This window comes from Eimeria tenella, genomic scaffold, assembly GCF_000499545.2.
Source record: "Eimeria tenella Houghton genomic scaffold, Eth_scaff20, whole genome shotgun sequence".
Taxonomy (NCBI): Eukaryota; Apicomplexa; class Conoidasida; order Eucoccidiorida; family Eimeriidae; genus Eimeria; species Eimeria tenella.
Window position 1 is genome coordinate 5259 of NW_013541844.1, and position 18815 is coordinate 24073.

General features: G+C 50.5%; 4 protein-coding genes across 4 annotated transcripts in view; 2 read left to right on the forward strand and 2 right to left on the reverse strand.

Moving 5' to 3' along the window:
• Nucleotides 1–371: 371 nt before the first annotated feature.
• On the reverse strand, nucleotides 372–8782 carry ETH_00000260 (uncharacterized protein; the record flags this gene model as incomplete). The annotated part of the gene is made up of 14 exons (XM_013374386.1): nucleotides 372–751; nucleotides 958–1159; nucleotides 1629–1856; nucleotides 2060–2217; nucleotides 2720–2873; nucleotides 3059–3144; nucleotides 3404–4139; nucleotides 4431–4576; nucleotides 4799–5779; nucleotides 6576–6763; nucleotides 6919–7381; nucleotides 7722–7867; nucleotides 8127–8230; nucleotides 8480–8782. The coding sequence occupies 14 exons, from the start codon at nucleotides 8780–8782 to the stop codon at nucleotides 372–374; spliced, it is 4275 nt and encodes a 1424-aa protein (XP_013229840.1).
• Nucleotides 8783–13468: 4686 nt separating this feature from the next.
• Nucleotides 13469–14524, forward strand: ETH_00000265 (uncharacterized protein; the record flags this gene model as incomplete). The annotated part of the gene is made up of 2 exons (XM_013374387.1): nucleotides 13469–13985; nucleotides 14448–14524. 2 exons carry the CDS (start codon nucleotides 13469–13471, stop codon nucleotides 14522–14524), a joined length of 594 nt encoding a protein of 197 aa, XP_013229841.1.
• Nucleotides 14525–15403: 879 nt separating this feature from the next.
• On the reverse strand, nucleotides 15404–16773 carry ETH_00000270 (uncharacterized protein; the record flags this gene model as incomplete). The annotated part of the gene is made up of 3 exons (XM_013374388.1): nucleotides 15404–15489; nucleotides 15608–15739; nucleotides 16002–16773. The coding sequence occupies 3 exons, from the start codon at nucleotides 16771–16773 to the stop codon at nucleotides 15404–15406; spliced, it is 990 nt and encodes a 329-aa protein (XP_013229842.1).
• A 613-nt stretch (nucleotides 16774–17386) lies between these two features.
• Nucleotides 17387–18815, forward strand: part of ETH_00000275 (UDP-N-acetylglucosamine pyrophosphorylase (Fragment)) — a gene marked incomplete at both ends in the record, with an annotated part of 2620 nt that continues 1191 nt past the window's right edge. The window contains 2 exons of the mRNA XM_013374389.1: nucleotides 17387–17828; nucleotides 18086–18644. Coding sequence (XP_013229843.1) covers nucleotides 17387–17828; nucleotides 18086–18644 — 1001 coding nt within the window. The remainder of the gene's footprint in view (nucleotides 17829–18085; nucleotides 18645–18815) is intronic.

Genomic DNA, 18815 nt, shown 5'->3' on the forward strand with positions numbered 1-18815 from the left:
CACAAATTCTAGAGGTGGGGAAGAACGGAGAACTTAGCTACTGGGGAAAATTATATTAAAATGTTGAATTATTAACACAGAATTTAGTACTCCCTTTTAAACAGTTTTAACAGTCTGCCCGATAACGGGTGCCGCCTTCTCGCCATTTCACTTCATCTTCCCCTCCGCTTGATATAATTTGGTATACTGCCATATTATGTGTGGCTCTGACTGATTTCAGCCTCCTCATAGCCCACAGTAGGAGGAAAGGTAGTACTGCAGCGAAAGCTGCTTACTGCGTGCCCTGGTCGAGCTGCTGGCGCCGCTTGCCTACTGGCACAAGTTGCGCTATTCCCTGGACTGTAGCTGCAGAAAGCAGATAAGCTTTCGTATTATCTGGATTGTCTGTGGCGCCTCCGGTACTTCAACGCTGCTCTGGGCCCCTCAAAATTCCACCCATCCGGTTCGCCGCAATAGACTGGTGCACGTGCTTCGATAAGCCTGGCTGCAATGCGAGACTGCTTCTGCTCCTGCCACGCTGGAAAATTTCTCCTTGGGGCTTTTCGGGGTGGCTCCCTCGGTGCAACAGGTGGAGCACTTGGGGAGTCGAGTGATGCTAGCATTGAAGAGTCACAAAGGGCGTCTTCCAAAAGCACGCCCATATGAGTCGGCGGGCTGTCCTTGTACCAACACTCGTCTCGCTGTTTCCTCAAATAAGGCGAAAAACTAGGATCAGCAGCAGCAGCGCCATGAGACGGTGTTGCTCGAAACTCTGCATACATGTGAGTAGCACACAAGCAAACAATTCTTCCCCTGCTGCAGCTAGGCTGTGACTCATGCGTGGTGCACTACAGCAGATGCAATTTGGACCACTGCCATCACCAGCCATTGCTCTCATTACTTAATATAGTAAGGAGTAACTTTGGGGAAAGCATTGCTAGTTCTGAGTGAACTAGCACAGCATCGCTCGTTCCTCACGAGGGGCTGGAGTTCCTGCTAGCTGTGGCGGGGTCGACGCCGAGAATTGTGTGGCATTAAGATGCACTGGTAGCAGTGGTTCTTGGTATGAAATACCAAAGCGGGTGCACAGACGCTGCAGTACGAGAAACATGTCCGTCCGCAGCCGCAAGACCTTGGGTGCGTTGCCCCAGCCTTCAACCGCGCTCAGCCACACCGTTATCTGAAAAATACAAAGTGAATAACAAAGAAGCGAAGAAGGAACAGAACAAATCAGCAATAGGACTCCCAATTACTCGTTATCCGAGCATGGTCTACGACTTGCTACCTCATACCTTTCATATTCACGTTCACGCTTCTTTCATGCTATCTCATCACTGTAGCGTCTTGAAAATTGTTTTGGATGCGAGCAGGGGCCACTTCAAGCCGCAACAAGCGTTCTACATGTTGCTGAGATGTGTTTTAGGTGCGTGTGAAGTACGAATAGGATCACTCACGAGAGGCACGAAACACATGGAAGAAAATAATAGACCAGACCACCCAAAACATTCAGAAATTTGCAGACGCATAAGCTGGGACAATTATGACTCAACCTATCGCTTTCCAAGCCCGAAATCAAAATGGCAATGCCTTCAAGTATCTTATTTTACGGCTACTTATTCAAGCCGCCAACGAAATGGTCAGCTGCGTACATCCATCCACCGTCCTGGCTGCACATCAGTGATGTATATGCTAAATGAGTCTTTCACAAAATCCATAGGCCTCGCAGCGATGGCCCTGCGCATTCCCGCCTCTAAGAAACGGAGTGCCTGCAGCTGTGTGCGAATGTCCAGTCGCATTGGCATGGAGAATGTGGCGTTTGTGGCCCGGGATTCGTTAGTCAACTGACGCCCAAACAAAACGCTGTTGCTGTACACAATCTGAACAAAAGCGTAGAACAGTTCCCGTTGCCCCTTCTCTGTTGTCTTTTGTATTCAATGGATTCATAAATAAGGAGCAGGGTACGAAAGCGCAGCTTCCTCAGCCACCGAATTCAAACTTATGCAAAGCCCACTAGCAATGCACTGTTTGCAGTGAGACCAAAGGAACGTGCACATGGCAAAAACTGCGGGTAGAGGCTCACCGGCTTGGAATGAATTGTTACGAATTCCGTGGTGTACGTATGGATGTTGCGCACGTACATCGCCTCGCCATTGTCAATGCGCACTCTGTCGCCCACGTTGTAAGGATTAGTAAATGCCACGAATATGACGGCAGTGATGAAGTTTTGGTAAATGTAGCCTAAAAAAACAAACACACGCAGACGAACCTCTAAAGCTTGCCAAAAATGACCACTTTTGTGAATAAAATGACACAAGAATGTTGGACACAAGTGAGATTTAAAGCGACACATTTCAAGACACAATGGAGTCACGGGATATCGCAGCCATGGGAATTGGGGATCTGGCAGGTTACTGATGCCAGAAATGAACTAAGCAGGTTTACACATGAATCCACGTTGAAGCGCAGTTGTCCCTCTAACTTGAAGACTAGATACTAAATTTCGAGGCCCAGATTTAGAGCCCTAGAGTCCCATGACAAAGCATAAGGCTCCACGCACTTCCACTTGAGCTTTAAAGCTTCTGTGTCTAGTCATTGCACAGCACGTTTCTTGAAGCAGGCACTTCAGGACATGAGAGCTGAGAAATCCTGAGAAATCCTGTCCAAGTTTAGGGACTTACTTAGCGCGACCACTAGCGCAGATATAGATGCTGCGAAATCCTGTCCAAGTTTAGGGACTTACTTAGCGCGACCACTAGCGCAGATATAGATGCTGCGCCAGAGACCAGGACCGTATTGAGATTTACTCCAAACACAAGTAGCATCGCCACCAGAGTCGCCACCCACAACACCACAGATATCATTCGCCGAACAGTTTTGCAAATGCTGGCCTGACTCTGCAAAGGCCGTAGACAACAGTGCAAATGGATCTCATACTTAGCCTCCCGTTGCTGCAAAGTCTTCACAGGAACAACAATGCGGGCCTGTCGAGTCAATTTAGCCAGGGAGAGCCGCTGCCCTCAGTTAAATCCAAATAACCGGGGATACCGATGGGAAAGGTTCACGCTTGAAAGGAGCGCACTGTTAGGGATTTGAGAAGCGCCTTTCGCATTTTGTAAATGGAGACAATGGCTCTCTTGAACATTGGCTGATTGATCTTGCCGTGGCCTGCAACAGCTCAATTAATTCCACATGGCTCTAGATTCAAAAACTACTATATGTGCTTTTGCCAGCAGTTCCTAAAGCCCGATACGCTGTTTGGATTCCCTGCGCGTTTGCGCTTACGCGCATCTTTTGTGGTAAATCGTGTCCCACAAATCGATTACCTCAGCGTTCAGTACATAAGGCTGTGCAGGAGTGGTGCTCAAGCTGTGTGTTTGATCTGGACGATGGCTGGCCTGTGACATGCTTTAAATGTGCGATTTACCCGCCAAGTCGACAAGTTTCATGAATTCATCGACTTCGTCACCTTTTAGGAACATTTCGACGAAAACCCTTGTGAAGTACTCGGGCGAGACCCCCGAATACCCGTACAGACCCTTCTGGTTGGCAATATAGTCATCATCAGTTACATGCCTGGGGTCAAGAAGACGGCGTGTGCCGCTCCCATCTCCGCTGGCCAACGAGCCTCGTCTCACGTGGAAGTCGGAGGCAATGGAGGAGCTCTTAGGGTACAAGATGTTGTTGATGTCCTCAGAATACAAACGTGAGCTCAGATTTGCCGCCCCTAGCAGTGCCGGATCCCGCTGCATGCGTTCTTGAGGTCCTGTCTCTATATCTTGGTCCTCTTCTGAGATAGACCCGGACGGCGGCCCGCTGTACAGACTCCGCTTTTGGCATAGCGGAGGGGCAGTGGGGTAATAAGAACTGTTCAATTCTGTCTTTGTCTGTTTCCAGTCCCCATAAGGCAAATTATGCGGGGAGCAAGAGGATTGCCGCCTCCCAGTGTCTCCGCTGCTGGTAAGACGGGGCGGCCCCATTACTTCAGCATCTCCATCGGACCTGTCCTGTCTATCTGTAGAGCAGCTCGCATTGAAGGCAGCTGTAGGGGTAGAACTAAGATCTTCCAGACCCTGACTCAACGCTTTTCCTCGAAAACTTGCGCGAGAAGATGCAGAAGGGCGCCATTGGCCTTGTTGCTGATCGGATGCAAACCTGGGAGCCTAAAGAAAATAAATTGCAATCAGAAAAACATACAAAAGCACACAACATTCCATTGTGGGGATGATCGGCCATCTGCCACCTCGTCTCTTTGCTTTCAACAAAAGGATCTACACAGCAGGAGCGGCTGCAAGACAGTTCGCAAGGAAGTCAACAACATCAGCAACAACATAGGCACCGAGAGCATCAAAGGGAAAAGCTTTGAGTTGGAGCCTGTACGATCTTAGTTTAACCCCTCCATCTGTCTTCAGCGGCACCTGCAACGGCAACTGAACACAAACTCCAATGCTCACCAGAGGCTCGCCGTGTTCTGCGTCCAGTGAGGGGGCCCGGATGGCAATATTGAACGGAGTCAGGGTCGAGATGTGTTGCGTCACAGCACTTCGTGCAGAGCGCCCGTGGGCCCCTTCCGTATTGTCCATAGATGCCTCGAACGACTCTGAGCAGAAGAAACCAGTAAGGGTGCATGCAAGCAATAGACTTAGACATGCATATCTACCTGAAGCACTTAATGTGTCTGATTTTCCAGTACTTGTACACGCCGCGTCTGCGCAGTATGTTCTTTGGGGCTGCAAGCCATAATTGCAGAAAGAATTAAGTACTAGCCCTCAGTCTCGCGAACTGTCACTAGGCTACAAAGGTGAACTTGTCTTTGTCTGACCGCCTAATGTTTTGAAACCCTTCAACTTGTCTGTCTCTTGCTCTGCTGCTCCTTTCTTCTGCCCTTCTGCTTCTTTTTTCTTATTGCCCGCCGAGACAGAGGCAGGGGCATCTTTGTTAGCAGCCCTTCGCTCTTGCGCCTTAGGAGGAGGCCAATTTACTGAGCCTTTCTTTCCCATTTCTGCGCTGCGGCCGGAGCTAACTGCTGCTGCTGCTGCTGTGCGCCGGATCTCTGAGATGCGCCTACTCCTAATCTTTATGTGTCGGTCACTGTTGGATTTGACTGACGACGCAACTGAACTGCAGTCTGAAGGAGATAACTCACTTCCTTGTTGCAGTGCCCCCTCATCTATGGCGCCAGCAGCAGCATCATTAGCCAGAGAGACAGGCAAAAGTTCAGTGGCCAATCCAGAAGAGGCCCGGCAAGCGCCTTCTTCAGCAGCCATTGGGTCTGTGGCGGTGGTGCTGTTGTTAGCGGGCAGCGTAGACGCGTCTGTGGGGTACAGCCTTGCTGCTGCTGCTGCTGCTACCGTTGTTCCTGATGCACCTCTCGCCTTTACTGCTGCTGCTGTTGCTGCTGGCGCTGCTATCGCAGTCACGCTTGAGTCGTCGCTGGGGCCAACTGTGACGACCTTGCGCAGCGCTGGACTGCCCAGCCAGTTGACAGTCCTTTCGTGTTCGGTTTGCTGCTGCGGTGGCCTTCCTTGCTGCAGCCCGTCCGCAGCAGGGTCCGCTCTGTGCCTGAGATCAGGAGATTCTCTGGAATGTCCTTCTGCTTCCAGCTCTGCTGCGTCCTGCGCCAGCGCCATAAAGAGACGGTCAGACACAGACCGAGCCTTGGCCTTGGAGTCAATTTCTATGCGCTCCCCCTTCAGGAACACAGCGGGGGGGAAAACTGCCACGTACTGCAGCAGCAGCCAGTGGTGCACGCGGCTGTGCTTGCAGCGTTCAATTGAAGAGCGGGTCAGCTGGCTGGGAATGCCTGTACGCGCCAACACACTCTAGGGACAAGGCTATAGAAAATGCGCAGTATATCCAAACAGAAAGAGGGGCAAAGACAGCGAAAAAACACAAAAGAAAGGGCATTTACACGGTCAGGAAGAGGCATGCAAAACAAATAAGCGGAGGGTAGGGGTCTTTGGGCGGCAACAATGAAAAGACCCAAAGCGCGGAGATATGAAGCGAAATGAAGCGGAGGAAAACAAGTTGAAGAGCTATAAACTGAGAGACGAACCCTGTCCTCTGAGCTCTCTGACTTGTATGTTTTTATTCTCTTGAGGCCGGAAGCGAAAATAATTAATGCGAATGCTCTTGTTCACAAAGCTGCCCCCAACTTGCTTGGCCTTCTGTCTTTGTACTTCACGGCTTTGGGCGGAGGAAGGAGGTGGCGGCAATTCCCTGAAACAGCAGATTGCAACTGCATGCAACTGCATGCGTTTACCACGTCCAAAAACGGAAACAAAAGAGAAGGTCAAAAGGGACAAAAAGGACTATTGTGAGACGTAATGCGCAGCTTGCTGCTGATGAAGGCTAAAACGAGACAAAGCCACAAACAGCAAGACAGAAACAAAAGCATCGAAATCTGCGCAAGACGGATGGAAAGGCAAAATAGAGCGGATCAACCAAACAAGAACAAAGATGAGCGCAAATAAAATATTGCTAGTGCGAGCAGCAGCACCACGCGCCTACTGAGGAGCAGGCCGGCAAACCTGGACACAAAAGAACGCCACGAGAGACAAAAGAAAAGAAACGCCCCGCACTCACTGTTCATCTCTAACAAGAGAGGGCAGGGCCCGCGTGGGCACTCTGTGAAAAGCGAGAGGTAACAGAAGCTACGCTCCTGCCCCTTCTCAGGGCCTCCACGTCCAAACGGGGGCCCCTGTCCGCCTCGAGGGCCTCGTCTTCTTCCTGGCTGCCAGCCCCACTATCTCGGGAGACTGTCCCCTTGCAGAGTTGGTACGCAGCCCTGGACATGCAGCCGCATGCACACACTCAGGCTGTGGCTAATTGCTTGGCTAGCTGTTGAGCATCTAAACCGCAGCAGCATTCACAAAAGCTGAGACGCTCGATAAGACTGACACCCATCAAACAAGGTCAGACCAAACCACGCAGCAAAGTGACGCAAAATTAAAATTTCTGTCACCTCCTTCGAAGTCCAGGCCGCAGCGGCGGCGCCGGCAATTCAGGCTTGCAGCCGCAGCCGCAACAGGTGCAGCAGCTGCAGCAGGGGCAGTGGCAGTAGCAGCAGCGGTTGCAGCAGCAGTAGCAGCAGCAGCAGCAGTAGCAACAGCAGCAACAGTAGCCGACCATTTGGTGTTGAGCTTTCTAAGTGCCGCGTATTTGGTGAGGTATTTGACGAGCTGTCCGCTCATGCTTGCCATGAAGCCGAGCTCGAAGTAGAAAACCATGATGCTTCGCAGCAGCCTCCTGGCAGTAAGGACAATGACGACAAGACTAAGAACATTATGGCACTTCGCCATGGATGCCGAGACGAACACAGAAGGACCAAACAAGGGGGTTTCATAGAGCTGCAGCACCGCCTCCCTCTTCCCGTCTTCAACGGCCTTCACCCCAAACAGCCTTCCTGAACAGGCAAACACCCCCGACCCAGCAGCAGCCTTGCTGCAGACAAACAGGCGCTGGCCCTCGGGGAAACAGCAGCAAAGGCCTTTCAAATTCAGCCTTTAGGGGAAATAATGAGGCCAGCTAGTGAGACTGAGTGCTGCTGCAGGCTGGCTGCAGACTGAGCGCGAGGAAGGGTTGAGGGAATTAGTTTGGGCCTTGGCTTCGCAGCAGAAGCCTGTGGCTAGTAGCTTTGCCAATGTTTTGCAGGCAATCTAGCATACAGTAAAGAACTCTAGGGCCCAAGCTGCTGGAACTATGGTGAGGCCTCAGTTCTGAGGCTAAGACCTGAGAAACGTCACCTTGTCTGACTGTCCTCTGCCAGAACATGTGCATGCCGACACTCCAGAGGAAGTAAACCAACTCCGGGTCGACGGTCGCGAGCAAAGAAGAAATGCTTTGGTTTTGACACAATCCAATGTTGACAATCAGCGTCAAGCCCACGGCCCTGAACACACCAGCATTTCCCCAGGGAATCTCCCATAAACCCTTATTCACATTCTTTGCACCCAGCCTGCTCTTGTCTCAGCCCCAGATAATGGAGAGCCTAAACCCTAAACTGGAGGATCTGGATCCAGCCTAGGCGCCGCCAGTCATAAAATCGGAAAATATGAACGCAGCCCTCACTGACACCGTGCATCTGCCAGCCGAAAGACAAACGAAAAAGAACAAACCCTCATTTCAAGTCGGCGATTGATGCTTCTCACCTGGCCACCATGCAGCCGAGCCATGCAGCCGCGTTCGCCAGGGAAATGCAGGCAAGAACCCAGACGCCTTGCAAGGTCAGTTCCCGTGTGCTCATTTGCTTCACCTGAGCCGCGAAGCCACAAACCCAAGACTTGAACCTTAAACCCTAAACTTTAAACCCTAAACCCTGAATTCTAGACGTAAGTTTCGAACGGACGAAATTTCGTACACGAAGAGCCGGCATCGGGCGCCGCAGTGCCTACGCTGTGTCGTGTCGCTTTGCTGGCTAGTGAAATTAAGAAAAATGAAACTAAGAAGGCTCAAGTGCATGCAATCAGCAGTTACTATTTGTGCACAATCGGCTGTCACTGACGAATACTGTTTGGGACTCCGGGGTGGTGCTGTTGGTGTGGTGGAAATGGTTTTCTGTGGAGAACACAAGAAGCCCCTCTTGGCTGGTGTCTGACTGGTCGCCATAGGAGGCAGCAGCCAGAACGCCACACACGACGAAGGGCAGCAGCAGCCAGAAGAAAGGGTACGTGTTGGGGAAAACGGCGCAGCAAAACTCCTTGAGCGAACTCAAACATTTATTTTGAACTTCACTTTGCTCCTCGTCGCTCTCCGAATTGTCTTCCTTCTCCTCCGGCTCGTTCACCCCGCCAAAAAAACCGAACATCCGCGTTCCGGAACGAATACGACTTTGCCGGAGGCTGCAGCAGCAGCAGCGGCAGCAGCAAGAAAAGCACCAGCAGAAGGAATAGCAGCAGCGGGAACACCAGCAATTAAAATGGAACTAGAGGGCGCAAGACAATATGAAATTTGAAGAGTTTCTACAATGAGAAACAGAACAAAGCCAAGTTCGTGTTTCAAAGAAACTTATTAGACTAGATTCAAGCCGCTGAGAGCAAAAGAGCCAAAAGAGTGCTGTCTGTTTGCCGCTGATTTTGCGCAAACATGAATTGAATTAGAACTTCATTCACATCTTGAGAAATTTAACAGCACAATCTCACATATTAACTTCAGATAAGGCAATTAAAGACGGGATTCTTACCCTGGAGATGTTTGCCAAATGAGGAAAGATGCTGCCAGCGAAGTTGCGGGGAAAGGCGCGTCCGCCGCCAGAGGGGCTCCCCGGGCTGCCTGAATTTGCACTAGGGGGCCTCCCTTGGGGCCCCCCTGCAGCTGCTGCATCAGGAGGATGCATGGGCGTGCATGCAGGTGTGCGAAGCCGCGGTGTGCAGGTTTTGCGGGGAGATCTGCAGCAAGGAGCTCCCCGTTGCTGAATTTTTGTGAATTTTGGCAAATAAACGCAGAAAAAGTTCGCTTTCCCACTTGCAATCGGCGGGAAGCGCAGCGCGAAGCCTCAGCCTTCAGGCCGCGGGCGGCGGCGACCCAACACGTGGTACTCGTAAGCCACGTGCTGCCAGACCTCCACCACCTGAGGCCTGTAGGGAATGCGCGTGGGTCTTCGCCAGAAAGCCCACCAGGGCTGCGGGAGGCTTTCTGCTGCGGCGATCGCAGCAGGCACTTCTTCGGGGGCCAGCGGCTCCGGAAAGTGGGGCACTCCGTCCACGTTCACAGCGCCGCCAACACCGGGGCGGAGCCCCGGGGTTCTCATCGGCTCGCCGCTCCCGAGTGCCGCCTGCCGCTGTCCGAGCGCTGCGGGCGGGCCGGCCCTCCAGCCGCTGCTGCTGCTGCTGCTCTTTAGACACGCTAGCTCCTAGGGGCCCCCTGCGGAGTCGTGGGGCTGCGCCTAGAGGTGACGGGTGCGCAGCAGCAACAAGGGGAAGTGAGGGATCTGCTCAGCAGAAGCCTCAAGCTGCTGTGGGCAGAAACGCAGGGCTTCAACCAGCCGCTGGGACGCAAGCTGGAGCCCAGATCCGGGAGCTAAAATGCAATAATTGAATATTAGAATTGAAACAAAATCCAAAAGCCCGAGAAAAAAAGAGGGAAATGCCGTCAAGAGCTATGGAACTCGTAAAAATGACTGGTCATGTGCACCGTCGTACAAGGTGAAGGATGAGCTTGCGAAGGCCGAAGACATCCCCCCCAAAAGCCCCTTTTCCATGAAAAACAAGCAGAAAGTGAAATCCAAATTGAAGTTATCAGTTTCGTGGTTGTTTTCTTCGTCAAAGAAGGCGCAGAAACTCCGTGACGTAGTGGAGCCTTTCTGCGGGGAGGTGAGTTGCATCGACGCGGCTAAACGGAACCAACATGAACCAAATCGCAAGACCTTCTTAATGCATTTCCACTTATATCCAACTCAACCAAAATTCACTATTTTCAAATATTTCGATTTTCTTTTACTTTCGGCGTTCGATGTGTGCTACGTACCCTCGCGCATCCCCCAACGAGGCAGAAGGCTAGACTATAGCCTCTTCTTAATCCCCAATTTCAGAATATGTATCTATTTATATGGAATCCATAAATAAAATATTGCATTTTCGCGCTGAAGAAAAGGTAAGGAGATTTAGAACTCACCAAATAAGCCCAAGCACGCGCTGCGGACGAAGCTGAATTTCTGCAGTGGCACAAAGGCCGACGCGGCTTCATGTGCGCTTGAGTTCACCTCCAATTATCCTTTCTTCCCCATTCAGTTCAATTTACTTGTCATATTTAGTTTTTTCATTTAGGAAACAATTATTTCTGTGAATTTGGGCATCGCAGTTGCTCGTGCAAGCCCCCAGCATCCGTTGCTGCCCAAGGCTGCGCCGTTGACTTAATTTAGATCCTGCAGAAGTATATTTTGCACAATTCGCATCTATAAAAAAAAATTGTCCAAACACAATTTAGAAAATCTTCAAGCTCCTTAAAATTTCCCAGAACTGCCACTTCCACTCCTGCAATCTGAATTTGAATTCCCACTCTATACAGAATGCACCTAACCCCAATTTTTTCTTCTGCGAGCAGCTATGGGGGCCCCCCTTGACTGTCGATTGCCAGGGGACCCCCCAGGCCCCTTTCGGTGCAGCCACAGGGGCAGCTACAGAAGCCCTACCAAAGACTGGGAAAGTCATTCACAGGATTCCTGTGGGGCTTCGGGGGCCCCTTCAAAGCCCCATGAAGGGTCCTAGGGGCCCCTAGGGGCCCCTAGAAACTCCTGGGGAAGTACCCGCTGCCAGGGGCCCCTTTTGGTATATTTTAAGTGGATCAGTCTATGAATGACTCATACTGGCTCAAGTAAAAGGTACTTCGCCTTTTGGGGGGCCCCAGGGGGCCCTCCAAAAGGCTTAGTACTGGGGGCCCCCGGGGGCCCCTGTGGGCTTCTAGGGGCCCCTTCGAGACCCCATTGTTGACTCTTGTGGGGCTTTTAGCCATGTGAATATATCACATTCTTGAGACGGAAAGGTAATAAACAAAAATTAAATATTTTACATTTAACTCAACTTCACTTTTATTTTTTTCTCAGACCCAAAACAAGAATTAATTCACAAGTTGTTGCTGCAGACTGTCTCAGCAGCCAATTAGCGCAGCCGCTGCAAGTCCAAAAAAATAATTCCACATTTGCTTTTGCACTAATTCAAAAACTCAAAAATTAATTGAAATTAATTAAAACTGTTCTGTTTGTTAATGCCATTAGATATCTGTCATTCAACAAGGCCCACTTAGTTTGCTGCTGGCCTTTTTAATTAAGCCCATTCGTGCTAGTTAAGCTGCTCTGTCCCATCGCGCTGCTGCTGCTGTAGCTGCAGCTGCTGCAGCAGCAACAGCTGCTACTGCTGCTGCTGTTGCTGTTGCTTAGCTGCCGCAAGGTCTGAAGAGGGCTTCATTTTATCTCTAGGCAAAACAACAGGGGCTCTCTGCTGCTGCTGCTGCTGCTTCTGCTGCAGCTGCTGTTGCTGCTGCTGCTGCTGCTTCTGCTGTTTCTGCTGCTGCTGCTGCTGTTCTACTGCATGCTCTGATATGCCTCCTGGGGAGCCGCTGCTGCATTTCAGAGGCGGCTCCAGGGGGCAAAAGACATTTGTTTCTAAGCAGTTTGTTTTCTTTTAATTTTAATTTGTTTATATATTTTCTTTTTTCAAGAAAATGCTTTATTTAGCTACCTCGCTTAAAGCCCCGAGCCTCTATACAAAAAGCCTAGCCAGTCTAGTGTAATCTTATTCTTCCACAGCTGCTATGGTGGGTTTTATCTTCTAGGTAAATGCACATATCCAAATAAATATATTTATATATATTCAAATATATGCATTTACCCAAATATATATATTATTTATTCTTGCACATATTCAAATATATCAATGCGGTACTTATAGTTAAGCATATTTACACAGATTAGAACACAAATGAAGAAATACATATTTGCAAGCAAGCAAATATAAGTCGACTCAAACTGAGTGATAACCGATGCTGAACAACAAATGTTAATAGGAGTGCAGAATTTAAAATAAAATTTGAAGTTAATGAAATGCGCAAAGAGTTTGCAGAAGAGGTATAAAGAGTGTCAAGACACCCCGGCGCCCTTGTACACACTGGGGCCAGCCAGATTGAGTTCTATTTGAATTAATATAACTTTGGGTTTTTTTGAAACCAAAAGCTTGAAATAGGAATTAATCCCATTTCGAGTTTTTAATATTCAAGAAACGCCCAAAGTTATAGTAATATCTTATGCAAAAGAAAGAAAACAGCCCAGTCGCAGGGAGTGGCCTGGTGACCAGGAGGTCTGTCTCAGATTAAAGCTTAATTAGCAATTAAATTAAATTCATTTTTTATTTTTAAATTGCATTATTGGATTTTAAATTAGATTTCATTTGCAGATTGACCGCAAGTGTTTGTTCTTAAGCCCAAGGACCGCTGTTCACTCGGTTGCTCGCTGGGTGGGTGAACTGCTTGGAAACGTTCTGAAATGCAAATTCTATTAAAAAACAAACTTTTTTCTTTATTTTGAATACTTAAAACAACATATGTCCATTTATGTTGTAGAGAGACATTAATGTTTCAAGAAGAATCTAAATTACCCAAAAGATCGGAAGGCGGTGGCACCGACTGTGTCTGGCTGCTGGGCATCTGCGGAAAAGCCTGCAGTTGAGGCTGATCTACCTCGAAACAAAAGCGTAAATAAATATACTTCAAAATAAACATTTTAAAAGGAATTATTTCAATTTAGAAGTGCTGATTCTTTTGCCGTGGAGTCCTCGTGTTTGCATACACCGCAGAGCCTCTCCCGCGGCTAGCTGCGGCTTTCTGTCTGGCTCGCGATCTGCGCGGCCACCGCTTGAGCGTAAAGCCCAATTATTAGCTTTTATTGAATTATATTTTGCATTTAGAAGCAAAAACAGTTGAATTGAAGCCTTTTGAAGGATCTTTTTTGCAAAACCCCGAAAGCCGCCGCCCCGAGTGCAGGATCAGCTTCCAGTTCGCCACAATGTCTGCAAAGGAGCAGCAAGAAACTCCTTCGGGCTCTCTCCTGGAGTCCAGCGAACCGAAATATTCTTTTTTGAAGTACTTTGACGCGGAGGGAAAGGCGCAGGCCTTGCGCGTGCTGCGGTGTCTGTACATCTTGTGGTTCCTGACTGTCGCCGCCACTGTCGCCGCGCTCGCTCTGAGTCTCACTTTTACTTTTCACCCTTTGGCTTTGAACAGCGCCTTCAACTGGCGAGTGCTGCACGCAGCAGCAAACACTTTGCTGCTGGGGCTGGCGCTGGGCGCGGGCCTCTGGGGGGTCCACAGCAGCAGCTCCGGGCTGCTGCAGCACAGCGCGCTGCTGCTGCTGCTGCTCTCTCTCTCTCTCCTTTTGCCTTTCTTTGCAAACTTCACTATTCTCCTCACAGCCCCCCCGCCCCCTCCAGCAGCCCCAGACCTCGCAAAGACTTTTTCCAAACAACTCCTCACCGCCCTCACTGCCACCAGCGCAGTCGCTGCGGTCTTCGCCTTCATGAGCGGTCCGCACTCCCTCACAAATCAAGCCAGCTATCTAGCTGGCCAGCTAGCTGGCTAGCTGGGTGGCCAGCTGCCTCGCTAGCTAGCAAGCTAGCTGGATAGGTGGCTAGCTGCCTCGCTAGCTAGCGAGGTGGCTGGCGGCCTCGCAATCCAGTTGAACTGCTAGGCAGTTGGCTTGCTAGCTCGCTAGATGGTTGGCTGGCTAGCTAGCTAGCTATCCAGCTAGCTGGCTAGCTAGCTAGGTATCCAGCTGGCTAGCTAGCTAGGCAGTTAGCGGGTTCAGAGTCACATGCCGCGGGCGGGCCTTGGGACGTGTCTTATCAACCTAGGGAGCTAGCTGGCTAGCTAGCTGGCTAGCTAGCTATGTAGCTAGCTAGCTGGAGTCGAGGGCGCTGTGTGGGCAGCTAGCTAGGCCCAGCTAGCCATTTCTGTTGTTTTCCTATTCTTCGTTTGTTCTTCTGCAGGCCTTCAAGTCCGCACTCTCTCGCGCCTTTTGTGGGAAACCATGCCGCCCATGCCCGCAGCAGCGTCCAAGCTCTAAACCCTGAACCCTAAACCCTAGTTCAGGGTTTTAGGGTCCCCGCACCGTGCAGGCTACACAGCCGCCAATATAGCGAGCAGGACCACCCTAAAAACAATACTAGTAACACCAATAATAATAATAATAATATTAATATTATTATTATTATTTATTATTATTATTATTGTCTATAACAATAACAGTAAATCCGAAACAAAAGAAATAATGCAGTGAGGCCTGCAGGGCCCAAACTGGGGGCGGGGGAAGCCTCACGCATGTTTCTGCATGCAGTTTAAATAAATGAACAAACTTTTTTTTTAAATTTGAATTAATTAATTGTTTATTTTGTTTATTTTCGAGTTCTTTTTGTTCAATTCAGAACACTTTATTGTAAATAGTTTTTCCCCTTTTTCCCTTTCTGTCGAAAGGTGTGATATTGCACCTTTGCAATTTCCATTTGCAATATATATATTTATATATTTGTATTCATATCTAATATTTCTATATATTTTTAGCATTTATATTTATATTTATATTTTAGATTTATAGTTGCGTTTATATATGAATATGCTGATATAATGATGGAGAATGTGCATCTGTGTTGAAAGTAAATTTGAAATATTTATTTTTCTTATTTATTAATTTATTTATTTAAAATGCACTCAACAAGTACTTGCAGAAGTAAAAGTGGAAATTGTTATTTGTGTCTTTACAAACACAGAATGATGAATGAATATAAACAGGATGCACCTCTCCATGCAAAAAGACATCAACAAAATATAAATATAAATGCAAATAAATGTAAAAATATAGATATAAATATATATATTTTTGTGCAAATTGTATTTATGTCTCTATTTATTCTTAAAAGACTTGAAAAAGAAATTCTTCAAGTCTCTTTCAAGAAGCCAAAGAAACCCAAGTTGCAGTCAAGGCGATTTCTCCAGAGTCCTCGAGAGCCTTAAGAGCTTCTTCAATTGCTTCGGCTGCGGTGTACGTACACCCGAAACGCATGCAGCAGCAGCAGCAGCAGCAGGAAGTGTGGGGCGGGGTGTGGGGCGCGCTGGGGTGTCTACGCAGCTCTGGGGTGTATCGACAGCTCACGCGAATGGCCAGACAGCCGCTGCTGCAGCAAATGTCTCTTCATTGTTTTTTCTTCTGCAGCCATTAAAGTCTTCAGCAGCAGCCGCTGCAGCGGCTCCGTGATGTGCTCAAACTGCTCCAAAGAAGCTTCTTCTGCGCAGCAGCAAAGTCCAAATTCAACTCCAACACAACACTATACGCAGCAGCGGCAGCAGCAGCAGCAGCGAGAGCGCAGTGCGCAGCACCACCTCGAAGCAGCAGCACAGACAAAACCAGCAGCAAAAGCAGCGCAACAAGCAACAGCAGCAGCAGAACAAGCAGCAGCAGCACGGCTAAAGTAAGCGGCAGCAGACCGAGCAGCAGCAGCAGCAGCAGCAGCAGCAGCAGCAGGACGGGCTCGGGGGAAGGGCTGGACCTGGAGCTTCTTGCTTGATTGTGTCTGGGAGCTGGGCCTTAGTGTGGGGCTCTTTTGCTGCTGCTCGAAGTGCAGCAGCAATGACCCGCAGCGGGAAAGCCTCAGCATATTCTCTGGGGTCTTTAATTGCTGCTGCTCTGCAGCAGTCAATATAAACAGCACCTTTGTCGTCAGTGCATGCATAGCCAAAGACAGACACGAGGCCCCCGTTCTTCAGCGCAGCAAGCAGCGCCCCGCTGCTGCTGTTGCTGCTGCTGCTGCTGCTGCTCCTGGGGGAGGGCGGGGCAGCTGCTGCTGCTGCTTCTTCCTGCTGCAGCAGCGCGAGGGCCGCCTTGCTGCTGCACTCGACCTCAATTGCTGCTGTGGGGTCTTCGAGTGTAAATCGGAAGAGAGAAGGCCGCACTTCGAGAGCTGTACAGACACCGCAGAGCCCCAACATCCCCACAGGGGCCCCGTGCAGCAGCAGGGGGCCCCCCCCTGCCCTTTCTTTGACAGCTTTCCGCAGCATTGCTGCAGTGCAGTAGAGGCATCCGTCGGGCGTTTGTGCTGCTGCTGCTGCTGCTGCAGCGGGGGGGGCCCCCGTCCGCTGCGAGGGGGGGGCCCCCTGCGAAAACGCCTCCCCCCCAAACCCGAAACCCTCTTCGGGGCCCCCAAACGCAGCAGACCCGCCCAGGGGGGCCCCCAGGGGGGCCCCCACGCTCTTGCGTGGCTCTGCAGAAAGGTAATCACCGGAGGGGGCGGGAGAGAAAAAGGAGTTTTCGTCGGCGAACATTGCGCGGCCTTGGAGTGTACGTACACCTCAAACAAGGGGCCTCAAAAAAGAGTTTACGACGCGGTGAAACGACGCGTTCAGGTGTACAGACACCCGAGAACGAAGGCAGACGGCGGTGACCCCCGCTGCTTCCAAGGGCATGAACTGGAGCGAAAAAAGCTAGAAGGCCGCGTTTTTGTTTTATATTTGCATTTAATTTTCAATTTAAATGGTAATGAAACCGAAATAAAAGACAAAACGCGCAAACAGAGGGGCAACCGCTAGTGGAAGACGTTGGGAGGTGGTTGGTAGGGTTTAGGGTTTGGGGCTGGAGAGCTCTTCGAGTACTCGCATGCGGCATTTTTTCTTAATAAATAATATTCTGTGCAATTTTTCCGCCAATTTATTTCACTGGCATTTTTTTCAGATTTCGCCGTCTCGCCTCTAGGGTTTAGGGTTTAGGGTTTAGCGACCTGTCTCTACCTTTTTTCCTACAACTCGCCGCACGGCTAGCTCGCGAGTGTCCTGGGCAAATTGCCTTCTTCCCTCCCGTGCGAAATATTGAGGGTTTTGTGTTTAGCGATTAGAATTTGGGGTTTAGGGTCTGGGGTTTAGGGTTTGGGTTTTGTTGGGAATGGCGTCTTCGGCTGAGACGGTGCGCGCTGCGTACGCTGCAGCAGGCCAGGGCCACGTCTTTCGCTTTTACGACCGGCTGCAGCAGCAGCAGCAGCTGCTGCTGCTGCAGCAAGCAGCAAAACACGACCCTGCGCAGCTGCTGCAGCTGCTGGAAAGCGCACTGCAGCAGCAGCAGAAAAAAGGAGAGCAGCAAAAGCAAATCCGGCCTCCTTACAAGGTCGATTTGACCCTTCTAAACGAAGTCCTGCAGCAGCAGCAACAGCAACAGCAGCAGCAGCAACAGCAGCAGCGGTCTGAAGACCACCAGCAGCAGCAGCAGCAGCAGCTGTTGTCTGCGTATTTGCAGTTGCTGCCAGCAGCAGGCTGCGCTGTGGTGTCTCTAAATGAGTGTCCTCTTTTGCTGCGGAGACACTGGAAAGAGACCGGACTGAAACTCATAGGTGCGCGAGTTCGCAGCGCCTGCTGCTGCTGCTGCTGCTGCTGCTGCTGCTGTAGTGCTCGTGCGGCTTTCCTGCTGCTGCTGCTGCTTGAGTAGCATGTGTGCTTTTTCAGCTGCTGCAGCTGCTGCTGCTGCTGCTTAAAATGCCAGTGCTGTTGCTGCTGCGCTTGCCTGCACGCGTTCGTCCCCTGCCCGCTTCTTACGCCCCCGCTGCCGCTGCCGCTGCTGCTGCTGCTGCTGCTGCTGCTGCTGCTACAGCTGAGGGACGGCTGGGCGTGCTGCTGCTGGCGGGGGGCGACGGCAGCAGACTGGGCTTTGAAGGCCCCAAAGGGAACTTCCCAATAGGCCCTTTCTCAGGAGACTCTTTTTTTGATTTATACTGCAAGCGAATTCGCAAGGTGCAGCAGCTTGCTGCTGCTGCTGCAGCAGCCCGCAGCAGCAGCAGCAGCAGCAGCAGCAGGGCGAGCGTGCCTCTGTACGTGATGACGAGCAGCACGAACCGGGGAGCGGTGGAAAGGACTTTTGTTGAAAAGGACTTTTTTGGATTGGAAAAAGAAAAAGTCTTTTTCTTTTCTCAAGAGTCTCTTCCAGCTTTTGACCTGCAGCAGCAGCTGCTGCTGCTGCGGCCCCACACGCTGCAGCAGGCGCCCAACGGCAACGGGGGGGTTTACGCAGCCCTCAGCAGCAGCGGGGCCCTTCTGCATGCAAAACGAAACTCTCTTTTAGGGTTTCAAGTCCTCCCTGTCGACAACTGCCTCGCCAAAGCAGCAGACCCGACTTTCTTCGGATTCGCCGTCTGCAGCAACGCCCCAGTAGGGTTTAGGGTTTAGGGTTTAGGGTTTGGGGCTTGGGGTTTGGGCTCAGAGGCAAGGGGGAAGGGGGCGGGTTGCTGCAGGGTTTAGGGCTCGGTTGAGGGTTTAGGGCTTAGAGGCTAGAAGGGAGGGTTTGAGGGATTGCGGGGTTTAGGGTTTAGGGTTTAGGGTTTAGG